Genomic DNA, 21,050 nt, shown 5'->3' on the forward strand with positions numbered 1-21,050 from the left:
TAGAGAAGCTTGGCTCGTATATAATGTGAATTGATGCAATGGGCTACACACCTCCTTGATTCTATATTCGAGCGTAAGGTTCCAAAAGCTTCAGAATGACTCTGGAAACAACAACGTCCCCTTGCATTATTGGCGATGAAGGCTGAACAGCTTTTCTATATCTCTCCTGCATCAATCAGGGACACACCCGACTTAGAATACACCTCACGCATAAACTTCACCAATTAGACGACGCAAGGTATTGCGAGTCAGAAAGTTTTGTTGCATATCGTATCGGATGAACTTATTGCGGTTTTGTCACATTGTGCTTCTGACGTTTCCCAATTGAGAGCATCGCGCATTCACGGGGTTACATTTTTAAGCCCCAGATATTCCTCTCGGGGGTTAGATTTTCAGCGTTCTTCAGGGAAGGGCATAAGAGCTGACAAATATGAAACTTATATATGCGAAAGCTAGTGAGGATGGGATGGAAAGCGTAAGGGTGTCGGCGTTTGTTGCATATCGTAGGTGTATCCACTTGGTCCTGAAGAAGGAATGTGTGTGATACGGGGGATGGGTTGCCGGATGAGGATTGGGTGAAGGGCTAGTGGTTGGGAATACAGATGGATCGAGGTGGTGTGGGTGATGAATGAGAGTGGTGTTTGTGAGGTTTGCGGCACGGGTTCCTTTCTATACAACTGTACGACAGACAATAAGTCTTGATGTCATGGAGATTATTGGTCGGCCGACGTTGTACAAAGTCAGATGATGAAAGAACACAGCCAATCAAGATTCAAACACATGTAATTTCTCTGAGAAAAGACATGCTTTTGTTGCATGTCTCTACTCCATACGTCTCCATAAAAGTCCATTCATCACGTGCCATGTATGGCAATCCATCACTTGATCATAGTTGCATCTAGAGAAGAAGCACAGCGAGTATATTCAGTTCTGTGAAGGAGCATTTGATTGTTATCGTCCTCTTCCTTAACTTTTATTTCATCGATGAAGCCAATCTACTTTCTAATCTACTTTCTAATTCATCAGCTCTTCAACTCTCATACAAATAGACTAAATATCAAAGCTCGATTCCTATTCCTCGGATCCTCCCAGAAATAGGGGTCCATGAACCCCACATTCACATCCGCAGCTATCTACGAAGTACACAGTAATAGATGATAGAAATATACCTACATGGGGTATGGTATGATCGTCTACGCTCCAGTTTCTACAACGTAGGAGTAAAAGATCCGTTTCATTGTACTTTTCCACAAGGAAACAAAACTCCGGATTTTATCATACGATAATAACACATTCATATCTCGTGTAATTTGGAGGAGAGACGATCCAGACTTTATTCGGTCGTAGGCGTGTTAACGAAAAATATTGATCTGCTCTTAAACCATTTTGATATCAAAACATCGAGGAGACGAGTCTCCGGCTGTCTTTTAGATGTGCAACAAATGTTAGCATTATGATATTTAAGAACAGTATTTGGAATTGGTTGGGTGTGGGATGAAACTCAAGATAAAAAGAGTTTGGGCGTGAAGCATGAATAATAGAATGGCAGTGCTTAGTTAAAAGCAGATCTGAGGGCTAGATCGTGGTGGCGATGAGGGTAAACGTAAAGTCGCAAATGTTCCTTTCTGGACTTATTTAATCGATCATAATTGGCCAGTATACTATTCTTCGGATGATTCTATACGTCGAAGTATATTTGTATCTTCATCCTTCGTTCGTCGTTGTTCTCATCTGTCTCTTCATACGATTCTACCTCTATTTGCATCTAGTCGTGATGAGAACAGAAAACACCATCTTCACGTTAACCTACCAGTTAACCAGATTACTAATCATCGGTCTCATCGGTCTTCACCCTGCCGAGCTTCTTACAAAGCTTCCATCATCAAGCTGCAATCGTCATTTCTCTACAAACAAATGCCATAGCTAAAAGTTTAATCATCATATATACAGTCCGTTGATTGAACGAAGCTGAGTACTGATGCATATAGTATTATCAATCAAACATATTGTCCCATCTCGCTGTTCCACCTCGCAATTTCTATATAGATCTTCTTAAAGTGCTGTGTTTCCCTTGATTTCATACCCCTCATCTACATCACCGATTCTCAATACACGCCTTCTCATCGTTTGCTACAAGTTTTGTCCATTCTAAGCTACTGTACAATTCATAATACGAACATGCCTCCATCCAGCAGTTTCTTTAGCATCGTCGCCGGTGTTGGTGCAGGCACTGGTATGTTACCCAATACCATAACACCTACTTGACAATAGAGATTCTAATACGCATCTTCCCTTAGGCCACTCCGTCGCCCTCAAGTTTGCCTCCACCTACCCCGTCGTGCTTCTAGCCCGTAATCCCGCCAATTATGAACCTACCATAAAAGCTATCACCTCATCCGGTGGACAAGCAATCGGAATCAGCACCGATGTCTCTGATCCCTCTTCCGTATCCAATGCATTTGAAGAAATCAAGAAGCAGTACGGTTCTAAGAAATTGGCGGCTGCGATCTACAATGTAGGAGGCAAGTTTGTGAGGAAGCCATTTTTGGAGTTGAGTCTGGAGGATTATGAGGCGGGGTATGAGAGTAATGGGTGAGTAATGTTTCTTCTATTTATCTGAATAAAGGAATGGTAGCAAAACGAGTTCAGAACCAAAGCTAAAGAATGCACAGAAAGGGATTCTACCTCTTTGCACAAAAAGCCTTACCACTCCTTCTGGATTCCGTGGCTGACTCTCCACATCCACCCTCTTTGATCGTTACAGGAGCTACAGCATCAATTAGAGGCGGTGCTCTAATGTCATCATTCGCGAGTGGTAAATTTGCTTTGAGAGCAACGACACAAAGTTTAGCTAGAGAGTTTGGTCCTAAGGGAGTACATGTTGCTCATGCGATTATTGACGGTGTGATTGATATTCCTAGAACCAAGGAATGGGAAGCGAATGGAGGTGTCGAGGATGGAAAGATCAAGGCCGATGCTGTAAGTACTTGTTATGTAAATTCACCGTCAATTACTGACATGATGTATAGATTGCGGATGCATATTGGTATTTACACACACAACACAGATCACATTTCACCCAGGAATTGGATGTTAGACCATACGTTGAGAAGTTTTGATTTTGAATGAATTATATTTCTGGTAGTTTATCAGGTTGCATCGGACAATTCTAGTAGAGATTGTCAATTACCTTCGATGAGACGAGTAGATAGCATAATTATAAAACAACAATGATGTCCCTTGCCATCAAACTCTCGTTCTTCAGAGATTTTAGTGAAATCTAGAGGAAAGTCTGCAGGCAAGAAAGTTAACTTCAAAGGGAAAACTTTGGATTTGCTCTCCGCTCGTCGTTTATCTCGAAAACAATAGTAGAAAATGTCAACAAGGTGATATATGAGCGTAAATAGTCACGACAATGAACATATGTGGCACAATAATCCTAGAGCAAGTTAGTGAAGGGTCAGTCCTCCCAAAACAGGTATAGCAATCAACAACACAACAAAGTGTTGTCACAAGTATCTTCTTAGACACTTGGTGCTTCGGGAGGACTCCCATGGAGCATTTCACAGTGGTACCAGACGTGCAAGCACGGAGGATGTGAAATGGCCATAATTTTTCATTTGACTATGTCTAGCACATCCAGCTGGCAGAAGCCAGGGATTAATGCACGTAACGCTCATCGAAAGCACGCCAATCCCAACCCAATTTTATATGCCAGATTTATGCCTTGCTCTTCAACTTCTCCTTGATCTCACGACCAGCCTTGATGCGCTCAAGGATGTTCTCACGGTCCTTGTCCAACTTCAACTTGGTGATGATGACCTTGGATGGATGGATACCGAGGGGAACGGATTGTCCAGAGGACTTCTCCTTGACGACACGCTCGATGTGGACGATGTACTTGAGACGGTAGACGGAGGTGATCTTTCCCTCGGAGCCCTTGTTGGAACCACGAACGATGGTAACCTCATCATCCTTTCTGATTGGGATGGAGCGGACCTGAAAAAGATCCGTTAGATGTTGAAAATCGAGAATGTCGTGGATATTTTATACGTACGTTGTACTTCTCACGGAGTTCCTTGCTCAGAGGAGCGCTCATGATGGTACGTCTGACGCTGGATGGGGCATCGAAATGAGCCTTACGGGACTTTCTCCTTGAGGAGTGGAGGGCTGAAAAAAATCCTTATTAGCTTTGCGATCTCATGAAATTACTAGCAAAACCAAATTCAGAATTGCGCAGAATCACGGTAGTAATCGATTGATGGGTACATACAGGTGTTGATCTTCGTCATCTTGTCGGATTGGTGAGGAACCTGGATTTGTCGTCGTCGTTGGTTGTTTCCAAAAAGTTCGTACCGAGATTTCTGGAATGGAAAATTGTGTGCGAAAAACGCTAGTGTAAGCGAATCTCTTAGCTGCATATCACGTGTACCGGATCAACAAAATATGGGGAGCATTAATGATTCCCATCTGAAGGAACGTCGAAAAAATTATCATTCTCATTCACAGCATTCCTATTATTTATTTTACTCGATGAATATGCTCTCAGATATCTACAATACCAGTTCCGCAGCACTTCTCTTGCTTGTTATTTCCTACAAAAATAACCTTACGATGAGAATAAGAGGCCCATTTGAAAATGATTATCTTCATTCCAAGCGTGGATTCTTCCAATATATCACACATCACTTTATATAAAGAAAAGATATAATCCACATCGCGAGGTTAAGATGGGAGTCTAGTCATTCCATCATACTTTCTATTCAAGTTCCTTGCGAACACTTATTCCTCGAGGGTTAAAGTCAACCACGGGAAGCATCCAAGAGGGATGTATCATCCCCAAGACTTTCATTATTCAAATATCCATAAAGTTATGGATTTCAATTACACAATCTAAATTAAAATGATCTTCTTGATAGAAAACTCATATCGACAATCCCGTGGTTCTAATCCACCATGATGGTATTCACACAAACAAGCAGGTCATGACTGTGATTCCTTGTGTTCCTATACCCATCACCATTATATTTAATGGCTTCTTCTCTTCTCTCGCCTCTCTCTCTATCCATCTTCAAATTCCACAACATCGCTTCCAAAACCACATTCAAACCTACACCCATATACTCCCTCAAATCCAAATTTCAAACCTACCACTCCTCCAACCCATCTCATTCCCTCGTCTCCTAAACCTTCAACCCCTCACATCTCAAAATGTGCACAACAACCCACTGGTATTGGAAAGCCTGCGGTCACACAATCGCAACCGAATGTCTCATCCTCTGCAAAGAAGTCTACAAAGGTTGCGCCGGCGAAAACCCCGACAAGATAGAGAAGAAAGGAAGATGTCCTAACTGCAGGAAAGATCCTGTCGTACAAGTCACGACCATAGACAGGCTGCTCGTTACCTTGGAAGGAGGTTGGGAAATGATAACTGAAGCTACCATGAAGGAAATTCGGCAGATCAAACTTTAACATGGGGCGTTGAAAAATTTGGCGTAGTACGTCGGGGTTCGATATTTTATAGTTGTTTCTTACGGGAGATGTTTATATTCGAAGGATTTTGACTAGATTTTGTCAAGGGCACATGGTTGTGTTGGGAATAGATTGAGTCTCTAAGAACCATAACAATACATTTGTATGATGAGGTCCACTCTTCAGAAATTTACATTCTCATTCGCAAGTGTATCTCATCCTGTTGCATGTTACAAACATCTCACAATACATTAAGAATGATCAAGTGAAAGAAATTTCGTATCATTCTAAACATAAGATCTCACACAAAAGTTCATGTATTCAGAGAAAGCCAATGATAAACATTTCCAACCACTCGTTCGCCCGCCCATTTTTCCTCCAAAATCTCTTACATCTAAAACGAATACATTTAATTCCCAACCAACCGACAATCACAACTGCTGACATAAAAAGAAATAAAATAAGAAAACTAATCAAACTATATATGAGACTAGTGCTCACGCCCAGCACTTTGATGCCTGCTGTCACAAACCAAAACACTAAACAAAATTTTCGCCATTTATCCTTTACCACTTCTTCGGATACCTTCCCGTGGCTGCAATGTTTCTAGGCCTTAGTACTGTTACCAGTGTAGAGGCGCTAGCCGATGCGGATGCTGATGAACAGGACGAAGTACCATTACCTTTACCACAAGGGGTAGTGCAATTTGCAGCTGACAAGATACCACCTGACTCTATGTTATCGCCACATACACACTTAACTCCACTCTCAACTGCGTAGTATTCATATTCGGAACAAATTATTGAGCAGATAGCTGGTGTCATATTCGATGAGTATGTTGTTGGACCGTCCAGGGTGCCCGTTGAGTTTTTAGAACAGCCAATGTAATCAAATGACGACGTTACACTAGCAGAGGCACCAGATAGTGTGTTCGATGACGAGGGGGTTGAAATGAATATCGTTATGCTAGGAAAATCAGAGCTTGATACTGACTCGGTACTAGAACTAATCCCTGTTTCAAAGGTCGAGAGCGATGGATTTGTACTTGTACTAAGAGGTAGACTGCTAGAATCTGTTAAACCTTGTGTACTGGAGGCCACAGATAGTGGCTCAGTGCTAGATATCTGAGACTCGGAAGCTGGCAATGTGGTCTCAAAGGCAGTACTGGTGCTAGTGCTTCCAGATATTACACTGTTGATGGGAGGTATACTGGTTCCAGATTCACTGGAGATTGAGAGCGATCCGATAGCAGAGGAAGACCTCGATGGTAAGTCACTTGAAAGAATACTGCCTGAAGATGTAACTTCTTCAAAGCTTGTCTGAGAAGCACTTGGGACGAATGTACCTAGAAGTCCTTCTGTCGAGGATGCTATAGGAAGTACAGATTCATTGGTTCTTGAGGACGAAGCTGTACTTTGCAAATCAGACTCTGAATTTGATATCGTGGTTGATTCAAAGCCTGGATTTGCTAAACTACTTGAAGATCCCGAATCTATCTGAGAGGCCGAAGCCGAAGCAGAGAGACTTAGAGCGATCGAGCCTAGTATATCAGTAGTAGACGATGCCGTAATTGATCCAGATTCGGAACCAAAATCAGACGAAGACGTCGAAATCACTGTCAGGATCACGGTAGTCTCAAGGCTTGTGATTGTTGCGCTTGCACTTAAGATTTCGGATGATGCAGTCCCAGCCAAGTCGGAAGATACAGCTAGCTGAGATGGTTCAATCAAGACTGTTGAAGAGAGGCCTTGTTGTGTTGATAAAGATATTTCCGCGGTTTGTGAACTGGAAATCGTCGACAAAATTTCACCCAGCTGAGTTGAAGTTGCCACTGATGATATACCTTGTGTTGACGAGGGATCTTCAGTTGCAATTCCAGTGCTCGAAAGGGTAGCAGGGGATAAAGGCTGCGTGGTTGGGATAGCTTGAGGACTTCCAGTGGAAGGAAGAATTTGCTCAGTGCTAATATTCGAAACTTCAGAATCGAAAGTTGTTTGTAAAGAGCTAGATTGAGACCCTGAGCCAATAGCTGAGCTAATGGCAAGTGATTGTGTCGAAGATATAGCTTGTGATCCTCCAGTATTTGTAAGTGTACTCTCTGAGCTAAAAATAAGATCGGGTATCGAAGATGAGGTTTCAACGAAAGTCTCTAAAGGCGCTGTATTTCCCAAGGAAGTGGAAGAAGACAAAATAGGTTCCGAAGTCTGTGATTCAACTGTCAAAATGACCGTGCTTGAAACTATCACAAGACCAGAACTTACAGGACCAAATTCCGATGTCAATGAACTTGGCAAAGCAGATAGAGGTGTTTCGGAAGCTGAAAATTGAAGGGAAGTCCCCGAGCCAATGTTTCCAACAATTGGAATACCGCTACCAATTGTGCTACTAGCTTCAGCAGCCGAGGAGCTGGTGACAACTTCTCCATTTGTAAATGATGGAGGCTGGGAAAAACTACTGGAAAACGACTCGAATGAGACAGCAACTGAACTTGTACTCAGAACAAGCTCAGAAGAGATCTCAGATCCAGCAAGCGTGGGTGAGAGAGAAATGAGCGTACCGACAGTCGATAGTTCTTCAACGGTCGAAGAAACTTCAGACTGTGAGAACGCAGATGATGGTACTATCGAAGCAATGGAGAATATCTGGGGCTGCTGGGATAATAATTCCGAAGAAAGGAGACTGCTGGGAGCTGCTACAGAAGGCTCAACTACAGGCAATGAATATTGAGCAGACTGGACTGAAGAAACCAGAGAGTTTCCAATCGTACTGGAGGGTATTCCTGAAGGTAAGGTACTTGGTGCTGCCGATAGACTTTCAATTTCGGAAGATGAAGCTATTGTGGATCCAGGGTTTAGGATTGAATTTGATGGAGCTTCGGACTCGCTGGAAATGATCGCCGTCTGTGATTGAGTCTCAACGATGGAATCAGTAGACTGAATCGACGGAATTGATATAATTCCGGAACTTTCGACGAGACTAAAGCTTCCAACTAAAGTAGACGGAAGTGCTGACAAACCAGGAATGCTTAGGGTAAGCAATTGACTCTCAACCCCGGAACTTAGGGAAGCAATAGAAGTCTCAGTCGGATTCGTAGACTCAATCGTGCTTGCGCCAGTACTACTCAAAACACCGGTAGTCTCGATCAAAGATTCAGTTACTCCACCGATACTTCCCGAGGTCTCAGCACTCAATGTAGATTGGAGTGCAGTGCTTGAGACACTACCAGTGGAGCTAGGCTCGGAAGGCAGACTTGTTCGAATGTTTGAGCCACTCAATCTAGTAGAGACCTCGGTTGGTAAAATTAAGAATCCACTCGTCAGTGTACCAACTTCCGTAACTAATGACGACACTACAGTACTGCTAATTGTTTCTGAGGCTCCAAATGAAGTTCCGGACCCTGGGCTTCCAACTATTGGAACGGTTGTTCCAGTGGATTCAATCTTATTCGTTGACACAGGAGCCGAATTCGTTTCAAGGATTGAAGTGCTGGCACTTAAAGAAGCTTCAATTGGGAAAGATGAAGTCATAGGGGCTGAAGTACCGAGTTGGGATTCCGTTTCTATGCCCGGATTTGATGTAGTAGCAAGACTAGATCCAAGTCCTGGGCCATTGGAAGTTTGACTCGCCTCGGTAGGCAAGGAAGTGACTTCATTTGTTGATATGCTACTACTTAATGCAAATGAAGAATCAAGGGTCAAGGATCCAGGCCCAAGACTTGTTTCTATACCTGTATTTGAAGTGGTAATGGCACCGGATTCACTGGTAGACAGACTCAAAACTGAGGACAATTCATTTGGAGGAGATGAAGTGGTAGCTGGCAAGGACCCTGAGCCCAATGAAGTCTCGATATCAACCACCTCGGTTGAAGATTGGAATATTGTACCAGTCGTTAATGGGAATTCTGAAGTTGCGTCTGTCATACTTGTCACTTCCGGTAATAGTGATGAACTTATAGGTCCAAAACTACTGGTGGATATGATTTCAATACTGGAGCCAGAAGATAGCGTCGAAATGGGCGCAATAGATGAGGTGCTAACTTCCTCACTGAAAGGGCCTGAAGACGTTTCAATACCATTACTCGAAGCCGATATAATGGATTTAACTGGTACAGTGCTAGTAGCTATTGAAGGAGTGGTCACTTCATCACTAAAAGCAGTAGAAGAAGTTTCAAATCCAGTATTTGATGGTAATACAGATGATCCAATCGATGTAGTGCTAACAGCAATCGTGGGGGTTATGACTTCATCACTGAATGGCGTAGAAGTTTCGGTTCCACCAATTGACACTGATAAAGAAGCTTCTGACGTGGTACTAATTGCAATAGATGGAGTAATGACCTCATCACTGAAGGTATAAGTGGTTAAGATTCCACTAGTAAAGGCTGGTAGAGATGATTGGATCGGCGTGCTGAAACCAGCGGAATTTTCAGCAGAATTGATCACAGTTGATTCAATACTGCTTGAAACCACCGATCCTATTGCTGCTTCAGTGTTACTGGATAACTCAGATGCTATTGAGGTCAAAGTGGCACTTGATGCACCAAAAACGGTTGAAGAACCTGCTCCATTGGTTAATATTTCGGTCGTAAAATCTATCGATATTGCAAAAGATTCCAAGGTACTAGTTGACTGAGCTTCGAAAATACTTGAGGTCCCGCTACCAGATTCAACGTTGTTTACAGGTGGAATTCCAGTGCTGGACCCAGTGACTGTCGATAAAGGTTGGAATGAAGACGCTGGATCGGATTCTGAGTTCTCAATTGAAGTTGATGGGATTGCCGCCGAGGAAGTTGGGAATGATGTTGGTGAAACGGAAATAGAAGATATAGCAGAGCCATCCGAGTTAGTTGTACAAGTATCAGGAGGACAATACCCATGACTACATGCAAAGTCACAGAGTGGATCGTATGTTTCGGCATCAAAATTCCTAAGAGCATATCCACGAGTATTGGTCTCGGGTGGAGGTTCGACCGCTGAGAACGCATATGCAGTACATGTACATGGATCTGCACATAATCCAAAGTTGCAAGTAAATTCACAGAGGTCAGAGTTATCCTCGGTGCTAGATCCTGTACCTTCCACGCAGAAAGCCGATGGACTTGAGGAAGCGGAACTTTGCGTTGATGATACACTAGATTCCAAGAATGATGATGCTGCCGTTGATAGAGCGCTCGGAATTTCAGTAATTGATAAAGTATCAATGGCACTCGCAGGTAGCGTTAAAGTTTCCAACGGAATTGAAGTGGATAATAGACCTTTTGAAGTAGCCGCCAAACCGCTTGATAAGGAAGCCTCGGTAGTTGCCAGAGAAGTACTTTCACCGATAGCTATACCCGATGAGCCAATACTACCTCCTTCAGAAGGTATGGAGATGAGACTTGTGCTTGAGGCTATCAAAACAATTGAGGATCCAAGTTCACTGGATGAAAGCTGTGTTCCAAAATTCGTTGGAGTACCAGATGGAAGTTCAGTACTGGATACTCCAAAATTTGTAGAAATGGCAGCCGTCAGAGACTCTTCGAGACTACTGAGCGACGTAGAAATCCCAAATATTGGTTCAGGCGTAGTTTGTATCGAAATTGAAGCAAAATCCAAACTGGTCAAGGTCGAAGAAGCTACAAGAGATTCACCCAATCCAGAGCTAACACTAAGAGCACCATCGGATGTGGATACCGAGGGCTCAATCGTGCTACTGAGGGCGATTGATGTGATAGGTGTCGATAATATACCACTTGTTTCCGAATTGCCCATGCTAATAGAAGGAAGCAACGTGCTCTCGGGTGGCGTGGTCTGCCTGGAAGTTTGGATGAAACTAGAAGCAGCGACCGACTCTGAAGGTTGCAGTGTTTCACTTTCCACGAGCAAAATTATCGTTGATTGAGTAACACTGATATTCTCAGTCTCGAAAGCGGCAGAAGGCAATGATGAAATATCCAGGGGATTAGTTGTCGAACCAGATGGAATTGGTGACTGGAAAACATTGCTGCTAGTTTCTTGAGACGTAAAAGATGATATCAAATTACTTTCTGCAGATGTAGTAACTTCATTCGATATGCTGCTCGTAGTCTCCGAGAAAAGACTAGTTAATGCTGCTGAAGAGCCACTTGGGGTCAATACATTTGTGAAAGATGAAGCCGGTTCTGACTGTAAAGGAGCAGAATCTGTGATAATCTCAATGGTCGTCATTAGTATAGATAGAGAGACGGCTGAGGACTCAAGGATACTGGTCGAAATTCCAAGCAACCCGGAAGTATTTGACTCTCCCAGTGATTTACCAGTCGATGTTTCTAAAGCACTGTTCACCACTGATGAAGTACTAACACCAATTTCGGTTGTTGATGACTGGGGAGGAGACATAACAGGGCTTGTTTCCAGTGTACTGCTAAGGCTAGAAGGTTCAATTGTCGTAGATTGTGTAGCAGTAACCGATATTTCAATCGATTGGGATTCTAAGACAGGCAAAGAAGTGCTATCAATTGGTTCAGAAACTATGGTAGATAGAATCGCGCTAGTCAAAGTTGTAGAGCCACTATCACTCGTTTCAATCCCTGTGGAAGACACAAGTAAGAAGGTCGAAGTAGCTTCTGTACTCAATACAGCAGTCTCAGTCAAAGTTGCAAAGCCAGAGCTAATGGTGGATGTATAAAGACTACCACTTTGTCCGATACCATTACCAAAAGTTAGTTCGGTACCCGAAAAGCTTGCAGAAGCAGAATTAACAGATTCAGAAAGCTGTCCGAAACCGCTGGATGATATGAGTGAAGGTTCTGTAGCGGAAGACTCCAATCCAATGGTTTCGGTTGTCGTAGAAGGCGCTATTGAGATGACTGATGTCGAAGATCTAGGTATACTAGCGGCTCCCGAAGAGAAAGATGGCTCCAAAGTAAATAGCTCAGAGGCACTACCAGTGACGATCTGAATTGTACTGGAGAAAAGACTTTCAGGATTGGATTGACTCGCTTCGCTGGTGATGGCTTGTGAGCTACTGGACGACGTCAATGACGGCTCTTCAATTAGCAATCCTGAGCTGGTGATGATTTCAGTCGAACTGGATATCGGAATCAAAGTGAATTCACTCGTGATGACTGGCAAACTACTAGTCACTATCAATGATGATTCCCCACTCAATAATTCCGATGTGCTAGCAATTTCAGTTGAGCTAGTTAACGAATTAACAACGCTCGTTGTCAAGGATAAAGGTTCACTCGTTGCCACTGGTAAGCTGCTTGATTGGACCAAATTGGATTCGGAGGTAATTTGGGCAGTACTACCAAGACCTGATTCTGAAACCGACACCTCGAACGTGCCTGTAAATGTGGGTATCAAATTGGAGGTTTCTGAAAGTTGTACTGATTGACTGATATCCGTACTTGATCCAAAAGTACTCACCGAGTTACTGAGGACTTCAGTCAAGCTAGGCTCAATGGATGTAACAATTGGAGTTACCGTGGGAATAACAGATCCAAAGCTGCTCGTGAATTCGAAAGTGACGCTCTCTTGCATCGAGGTAACTATTTCAATACCTGTAGATGATTCAATAGGTCCTATAGTGTTACTAATCCCTCCCGATAAGCTAGGTTCTGTTGAAGCTATCGTAGAAATGAAAGATCCAACATTACTTGTGAAGATGAGACTGGCACTGTCTGATATACCCTCCGGTACTTGTGATGAGGTACCAAATTCAAGGCCCGTGGAAGTCTGGATAGGACTTATGACATTACTAGTAGCCTCAGATAGACTTGGTTCGATTGAATCTATCGTGGAGACAATAGATTCAATACTGCTTGTGAGTGCAAGGCTGGTGCTGTCGAACAAAATCTCCGATATCTGTGTTGAAGTAATAAATCCAAACCCGGTGGATGTCGAAATTGCAATGAGAGTACTGCTAGAGCCTTCCGTCAAGCTGGATTCGATTGAACCAGTCGTAGATATAACAGAACCAAGATCAGTTGTGAGATTACCTGTGGATTGAATCGTCGTCGTCATGGTTCCAGATCCTACGTTGTTGACTGGTGGAATGCCAGTACTATTTTCAGAAGTCAATGAACTTTGTTCGATAGAATGAGATGTGCTAGCCAGTGTTTCTGTAAGTATCGTGGATCCAATATTGCTAGATATCTCAAATGACTGACTGGGCGACCCTATAAAACTACTGGTAGCCCCGAGAGTCGGTTCGATACTTGATTCGATAACAATAGTAGTGCTGATGAAAGACTCTATAAATGTAATTGATCCAATATCACTTGAGGCCTCGAAAGATTGACTTGGTGATCCTACGAAAGTGCTCGTTATCCCAACAGTTGTTTCTATACTTGAAGATACGGATTCGGGAAAACTAATAACAAGCCTGGTAGACAAAACACCGCTAGATTCTTCAAGTGTACTCAACTGTTCACTGTTCGAAGGGATGATTGACAATGCCGGGGAAGAGAAAATAGCTGTACTACTTGCAGCTCTAGATGATGGAGTTAATGTCCCTGTAAACGATTGGAAACCACTTTCAGAAGACACAATAGTACTCGTGGATAAGATCTGAGTTATGATCAAGGACTCGAGGCTTTCAGTCGAAGAAGACAATTGTAGGCTGATCACTGTACTTGATTCCAAATTGGAGGGTATTCCTGTTGAGGACTCGAATCCAAAAGTTGATGAATTTTCTGTATTCGAAAGCCCTGTCGAAGTTGGTAATATATTGGTAGTTAATGTAATAGAAGTTCTCAACACAGAAGTCGAAATGAATGATTGGCTTTCAAAACTCGATATTGTCTCTTGTGCTTCGGAAGTATTCTCTGAACTTGTCAAGGAGCCTACAGTCTGGACGCCGGAACCTTCAATAGTTAAAGCAGAAGACCCAATTAGGATTTCGCTCGAAGATGTTTGCAGAGACGATGTTTCACTCAACTCGGAAGAAGTTGTGATTTGAGGCAAAGATGATGGCCCCAAAGTAGATGTGAATTCTGGCAAAGATGATGGTTCGGACAAAGACAAAGACACAAAAGTAGAAATAACTTCAGGTTGGGATGTTGATTCCAAAGCAAATGAGCTACTTTGCTCAGTCGTTGTAGTTGAGCCAGAAGCTACATTGTTGACGGGTGGAATACTAGTGAAAGTTCCGTCTCCGAAGCTCGAAGATTCAACACTCGAAACGGATGTAATAGCAGTGCCTTGAGTTTCTGAGGGTTCAAAACTTAAGAGTGAAGTTTTGGAGAAGCTAGTCATGAATCCAGAAGATTGAGAAGCCGAAAATGATGCCAAGCTAGATTCATATGAAGAGAGGACTTCGGATATTGTGCTTTGAATGATGGATGAAGACGATAGAGTCGATAAAGAGAAGACATCAGAAGCCAATGATGTACCTTGGGATTCTTGTTCAGAAGAAGTTTGCAGAGTTTGAGATAGAAAAGCGGACTCGGATTGAGAAATTGACTCGGAAGTAAATGATGGATAAGATGAACTAATAATAGAAGAAGAAATTGTGGCGAGATTACTAGGTGAATCGAATGCTGAAGAGCTAATGAAGGAACCGACCGTCAAAGAAGTGGCAGTTCCTTGAGTTGTAAAAACTGACTGATCTGAAAATGAAGATGATATCAAAGAATACGAACTGGACACCCCGGACGGTTTATTCGTAAAGTCGGGCGAGCTGGTAGCAAGCGATCCGCTAGAAAAGACAACTGATGAGAAAGAAAGAGTGACTTCAGTCGAAGTAACGGGGGGGCTTTCCAGACTCGCCGAACTTAAACTAAAAAAGACATTGTAGATCCAACAGCCGTGGTTGTGGCGGAAGGATCGAAAGGCAACATCAGCAATGAAACAGTTACACAAACTGCTCCAGGTGATAACATCAAGTAGATCGATCCATGACAAGCTTGTATAATATTAGCCGCATTATATGGTAATGTCAAACCAATGGAACAATCTGGATTGATAGATGCTACAACAGGTTGGTAACCAAGCTGTTGATATTTGGTAGCAGTAGAGAAGAAAATTGCTTCATTTCCAGCATTGTGAGTATCTTGATTAGATGCCAATAATACAGGATTTCCAAAGAAATCTATAATATTGAATTGAAGTTGACCAGTAGTGGGTGATAATGAAAAGGTCAAACTCTGTGCTGCATCTGTGGTGAATGATAAAGCATCATCACCGAATGAGACAGGATCCCATAGATATTGCGCTGGCATACCTGTCTGATCTACCAGGATTCTGAAAAATGGTGCAACAGGACATCCAGCAATTGAAGTTGAAGATGTGATAGGCGAGAAGGTTGAAGTACCTGTCATCAGACCCCAAGTTCCAGATGGTATAGTTGTTGCGATTAATGGAGTAGAAGAAGCTCCAGTTTCGGATACTTCAGTGCCGATTAATCCTGTGCTTGATTCTGTAGGTGAAGCAATGGTTGTTGACAATGTTGATGAAGGTCCATTGACTGCAACAGCGAAAGCTCGAACTTGAGTACATGCATCTCCCCTTTGAATTTGCTTAGCTGGTGTCAGAATAGTGAATATACCACTGCAAATAGCCAGAATATTGTCCCCAGTGTTCGGAATATCCAAGCCAAGTGAACAATCTGCCCCAATACTAGCAGTAAATACTCTCATGCTGTCTGAAATATGGTCCGCAGTGAAAAGTTGAAGAGGAGATCCTAAAGCGGTCAAACGAACAGCAGCTGAGATTGGAGCATTATCAGAATGACGTTTCGCTTGGAAAGCGTTGCCAAATCCAATGTTAAAACGAGCTGCTTGGGCGCTTGATAATACGGGCGGCAATGTATCATAGCCCCATGTACCTTCAACGGTTCCACTATCTGGATAGTTAAGTTGTGATAACCATTGTTTTGGTTTGCCAGGTTCATTAATGACTACATTGAACAGGCTTGGGACACCTGCGCATACATAACTATATGAAGGAGGTGCAATAGATGTAGATGATGGGGAAGAGCTTGTAGATGATACTCCTTCCTCACTTGTTGAGAGAAGAGCAGTCGTCGTAACTACAATTTCGGTAGTCAACCCCGCTTCCGTAGTAGACTCAGGTCCTTCAATTGTTGTGCTTGTTGTCATGGTACTAGATCCTACATTGTTTACAGGTGGAATGCCGGTACCAGTGCTTGTGCCCTCAGGTACATCGGAAGTTGTACTAACTCCTGGTTCTTCAGTGACTACAGCCCCAGAAGACGTAGTAGCCGGCCCAGTTTCTTCGAGGCTCGTAGTTGATGTTGCTTGTGGCTCTTCAGTATTGATGATCTCAGTTGAGCTAGTAGCCGGCCCAGTTTCTTCGAGGCTTGTAGTTGACGTTGCTTGTGGCTCTTCGGTATTTATGACCTCCGAGATCGTCGTAAATACAGGTCCCTCGGTACTCAAACTCTCAGTCCCTTCCGGACCAGAGGTTGTAGTAATACTAGGGCCTTCGGTATTAACAATTTCCGAACTCGTATTTACTTCTGGTTCATCGGTACTAATAACAGCTCCCGACGTTGTAGTGACCCCTGCCTCCTCAGTATTGACGACCTCAGAAGTTGTAATAGGAGTCGGTTCCTCGGTATTATCAACTCCCGAAGTTGCACTAGCACCTGTTTCTTCGGCTTCGGAGGTGGTAGTTGCTCCTGGCTCGGTAAATACCTCAGTGGTAGACTCAATATCATAAGTAGTAGTTGTAGTGGTTAAAGTGCCAGATCCGACATTATTGACAGGTGGAATACCGCTGCCAGTGCTACTAGCTGCTTCTGTTGAGCTGACTCCAGGCTCTTCAGTATTGACGACATCAGTAGTACTTGTAGCTCCTGGTTCCCCGGTGCTGACAATAGCTGAGGTACTAGTAGCTTCCGGTTGTTCAGTATTGATAATTTCCGAAGTACTACTGGCGCCTGGCCCTTCGGTGTTAACAACTTCCGAAGTCGTTGTAGCTCCCAGTTCACTCGTGCTTACGATACCTGCCGAGGTGCTCGTCACTCCCGGCTCTTCAGTCACAACTGCGGATGTACTTGTCGCGCCAGATTCTTCAGTATTGATGACATCAGTAGTGCTCGTGAACCCTGGTCCCTCGGTGTTGATTCCTGTAGAAGTGACGCCAGGTCCCTCCGTGACAATAATTTCAGTCGTTGAATTGGCGCCCAGTGTTTCCGTTGGAAGGATTCCTGTAGAAGTGATACCAGGTTCCTCAGTGGCAATGATTTCACTCGTTGAGCTAAGGACTGGTGTTTCACTTGGACCGACATCTGTAGGACCGACTGATGTTGGAAAAACATATCCAGCCAATTCGTAAACAATAATCGCATCTCCAGGAGCGCGACGTCTGAGTCTTCTGGTGGGTGAAAGACTTCCCCCACATATTTGTGTCGAAGCGCCTGGGCAAGGATAGAAACAATCGGTGGTTGGTTCTGCTTCAAGCTTTCCGTTCGAGCAATAGCAGTGTCCTGGCCCAATTGCTGCGTATCTAAATGGGTTACCTCCATTGTCTGTAGAGCAGAATTCAACGCAGTGACCGACTGTATCGTGAGTATCTGGATCGGTACTATCCGTGACAGGTGGAGCCAATGGAAAGCCAGTACCCTCTTCATCTGAATAACAGTCCACTGCGTTAGAAGTACCAGCTGGTGTATCGGCAGATGAAACGCGAGTTGGTTCCGAAGGTGGCAGAGTTGTAACTCCCGGTTCTTCGGTACTGACAACTTGTGTTACTGTAGGCTCGCTAGTTGTAATAGGTGGCTCGGAAGTGACCTGTGGAACTGAAGTCGCTGATACTTCAGTATTAAATGAAGACCCAGAATTGTGATTGTCAACTGGTGGAATAGTGAAACCAGAAGATGAAGTGAATTCAGAAGATACAGTCGAACTACTAAGAATATCCGATGAAGGGGCCGCAGAAGAAGACTGTGTGGTGCTACCACATTCGGATGCTATTCATCATTAGATTGGGTTCATAGTTTGACCAATGTATTCAAGGTACTCACCGAATACAGTTGAAGCCGGCTCAATCACAGTTGTTGTTCCATCGAAGATAGTCGTAGTTCTACGCTTAACTTCTGTGGCTGTAACATATTGGGTATGAATTGAAGGAGGTGCAGTGTAAGTAAGAATTGAAAAAGAAACATCAGTATAAGTCGTATATTGTGGAACGACTGAAATTCTATAACGAGTGACAGTTGAATAAACAGTAGCTGGTACCGCATGAGCGAAAGTAATGAGTGCAATACCACAAGCAGCAACCTGCAGCAGGCACTTTGGAAGTGAAGTGGGACGCATGGTCCTGACGTAGTGTCTGGGTGAACTCGAGTAGATGATATTTGAGGCTTCGAAATGTCTGAAAATAACAAATACTTGACTTCTGTATAAAGACCGACGTGAAAGTTTGTAAAAGAATACTTCTCAAGGAATTGAAGAATATATAGAATGTAAGCTTTGTTTTTGAATATGGTACTGGGAAGAATGTAGGTGGCGTCTTTCTCGCGTCAAGGAGACGATAAAGTCAGAGACATAGGATACAAGTTAATGACAAGAATATTCAAGGAATGGGTAGAGTTTGGCAAGATTCCCATATTGGAATGTGATATCGAATGACAGTCCTTAAATTCTGGTGTAATTTGACTTCAAACATGTAACCTAAAAGTCACTCGACTTCATTGTGTATTGTAATCGAACAAATCAATGTATCGTCTGATATTGAATACAGCGAACATTTCGTACAGCCCTGATGAAATTAGCACAGCATCATAAAATAGTCGATATCGATAGACCGTCGTAGCAGTATTCGGAATTTTGACGTGATTTCATACCTTGTTTACTTGCCAAGAAACGTTTGAAATGGATGTACATTCTTCACCTCTTCGAAGCTATGGCGCCAATAGGAAAGGTCTGTCGGTCCTCCCTAAGATATGTTTCAAATCTAGAAGTATTAAAGCTGGTGTAGAGCATCTAGAAAACGGCAAAAGAATGCCACATGAAGGATAGGACAGTCTGGGCCAAGTACTTGGAAAGAAGAATACCATTTGATAGGCATGAGAAGGAAATATCTATTGAAAATCATGGCAATTCGTTGGTATGCTTGAAGACAAACAATGAAGAGATGAGAAGAAAAGGAAAGGAAAGGAGAAGAGGAAAAGTTCGAGTAAACAAAAAAATTGCACGACAAAGTTAAGCAAGCAAGTGCTACCTACCTTTCCCTCGCAAGATTAGAAGGCGCCGCCACCACTCCATCAACGACAAAAATCGCGCATTCCAAAGACTCACCGCATCACTATCAAAAATGCAAGAAGACTGCTCTAAACCAAGCTTTGAAAACCACGCGTACACTCAGAAATGATCGCAAAGTACCCCAAAACCGACATCCTCAAATTTCCCCCACGCCTCTGACATCAACCTTCTAACCTCCCCTGAATCATATTCCATCCTCCCGCATTCCGCAACATGGCTTTGGCTTTCCGGTGAACCTACCAGATCTCACTTATGATCTTGATAGTAGTTGAGAAGTAAGGGAGCCCCAAAGCACATGCCAAAACATCTCACTATTTTCTTATTTGACAAGAATAGATCCACTCTTCACGTGTTTGTGGCGCCAGCCTTCGTGTTCCCAAAGAATGAATAAAAAGGAAGCATCTTCACTACCTACAGCAAGTTCTTTCCCTTCAAGACTTGGTTTCCGGTTAGCTGTAGGTTTGTCACGTGATATCATCATTTCCGAAGACTTCGGTCAAGGGATGGGAAAGTTCAGTTGACGTCCACCATTGACTAGATTGACTTGACCGGCAAACAGACTCAACAATCAATTACCTGAGCACTAGACATATCGAGCTCAAATCTATTTTCTCCAGAACTAACCAAAAATATTCCAATCACCAAGCATCATTTACCCTAACCCTCCGAATCCATCTCAAATTTCAAATCCATTATACCTACCTAGGTACCTAAGCATCTCAACTCATTCCCTAGCTTAATACCATCATCTATTCTATACTATGTTGACTGCCGCAAACTCGACTCTTCATTCATTCATTCATTCATCAAGAAAGAAAACCAATGAACCAAGTTACATACCTCATACATAAACTGATCAATCAACTACAACCCATCATTTCGCCTAATCAAATCAACTATCCACCACCTCTCTATACCTACCTAAATATCATAAGTTGCCCCTTCCTTCCCATCCATCCATCCATCTATCCATCCATCTCAAACTCTCACCCCTACAAAAAAAATCTATCTCCTCACACCAACCCCACCCCCAAAAACATCTTCTACTGACATACCCCCACAAACCTACCCCCTCACCACTTGACCCCTCTTCCAAATCTCCATAGCCCTCTATCTATCTACACACATCCACATCCATATCCGCTCCTTTCCCATCCATTAGCATCAATCAGATAATTCAAATACCCATCATACTTTTCCTAGAAAAGCCATCACCCATAACCTGAACCAAACACCTACCTACCCATATCCCCTCCATCTATCCTCCAAGAGCTTCTAACATTTCTTTCCATTTACCCCCAACTTTCATTCCTAAAACTAGCTAGATAGTTCATTCGAAGAAAACCACCGCAAACTCTCACTCAAGAGGTCCTATCTACAGTCCCCT

General features: G+C 43.2%; 5 protein-coding genes across 5 annotated transcripts; 2 read left to right on the forward strand and 3 right to left on the reverse strand.

Annotated features, from left to right (window-relative positions):
* Window positions 1–2,178: 2,178 nt before the first annotated feature.
* EAF01_010630 (uncharacterized protein) lies at window positions 2,179–3,119 on the forward strand (the record flags this gene model as incomplete). Its single annotated transcript, XM_038918887.1, has 4 exons — window positions 2,179–2,233; window positions 2,298–2,592; window positions 2,673–2,979; window positions 3,030–3,119. The coding sequence occupies 4 exons, from the start codon at window positions 2,179–2,181 to the stop codon at window positions 3,117–3,119; spliced, it is 747 nt and encodes a 248-aa protein (XP_038765590.1).
* A 486-nt stretch (window positions 3,120–3,605) lies between these two features.
* On the reverse strand, window positions 3,606–4,292 carry EAF01_010631 (uncharacterized protein; the record flags this gene model as incomplete). The annotated part of the gene is made up of 3 exons (XM_038918888.1): window positions 3,606–3,999; window positions 4,058–4,170; window positions 4,274–4,292. The coding sequence occupies 3 exons, from the start codon at window positions 4,290–4,292 to the stop codon at window positions 3,721–3,723; spliced, it is 411 nt and encodes a 136-aa protein (XP_038765591.1). The 3' UTR covers window positions 3,606–3,720.
* A 919-nt stretch (window positions 4,293–5,211) lies between these two features.
* Window positions 5,212–5,472, forward strand: EAF01_010632 (uncharacterized protein; the record flags this gene model as incomplete). The annotated part of the gene is made up of 1 exon (XM_038918889.1): window positions 5,212–5,472. The coding sequence occupies one exon, from the start codon at window positions 5,212–5,214 to the stop codon at window positions 5,470–5,472; it is 261 nt and encodes an 86-aa protein (XP_038765592.1).
* Window positions 5,473–6,011: 539 nt separating this feature from the next.
* Window positions 6,012–14,690, reverse strand: EAF01_010633 (uncharacterized protein; the record flags this gene model as incomplete). Its single annotated transcript, XM_038918890.1, has 1 exon — window positions 6,012–14,690. One exon carries the CDS (start codon window positions 14,688–14,690, stop codon window positions 6,039–6,041), a length of 8,652 nt encoding a protein of 2,883 aa, XP_038765593.1. The 3' UTR covers window positions 6,012–6,038.
* Window positions 14,691–15,174: 484 nt separating this feature from the next.
* Window positions 15,175–18,715, reverse strand: EAF01_010634 (uncharacterized protein; the record flags this gene model as incomplete). The annotated part of the gene is made up of 2 exons (XM_038918891.1): window positions 15,175–18,369; window positions 18,424–18,715. 2 exons carry the CDS (start codon window positions 18,713–18,715, stop codon window positions 15,209–15,211), a joined length of 3,453 nt encoding a protein of 1,150 aa, XP_038765594.1. The 3' UTR covers window positions 15,175–15,208.
* Window positions 18,716–21,050: the final 2,335 nt, after the last annotated feature.

The sequence above is a fragment of the Botrytis porri genome (genome assembly GCF_014898465.1).
Source record: "Botrytis porri strain MUCL 3234 chromosome Unknown BPOR_017, whole genome shotgun sequence".
In the NCBI taxonomy this organism is placed as follows: domain Eukaryota; kingdom Fungi; phylum Ascomycota; class Leotiomycetes; order Helotiales; family Sclerotiniaceae; genus Botrytis; species Botrytis porri.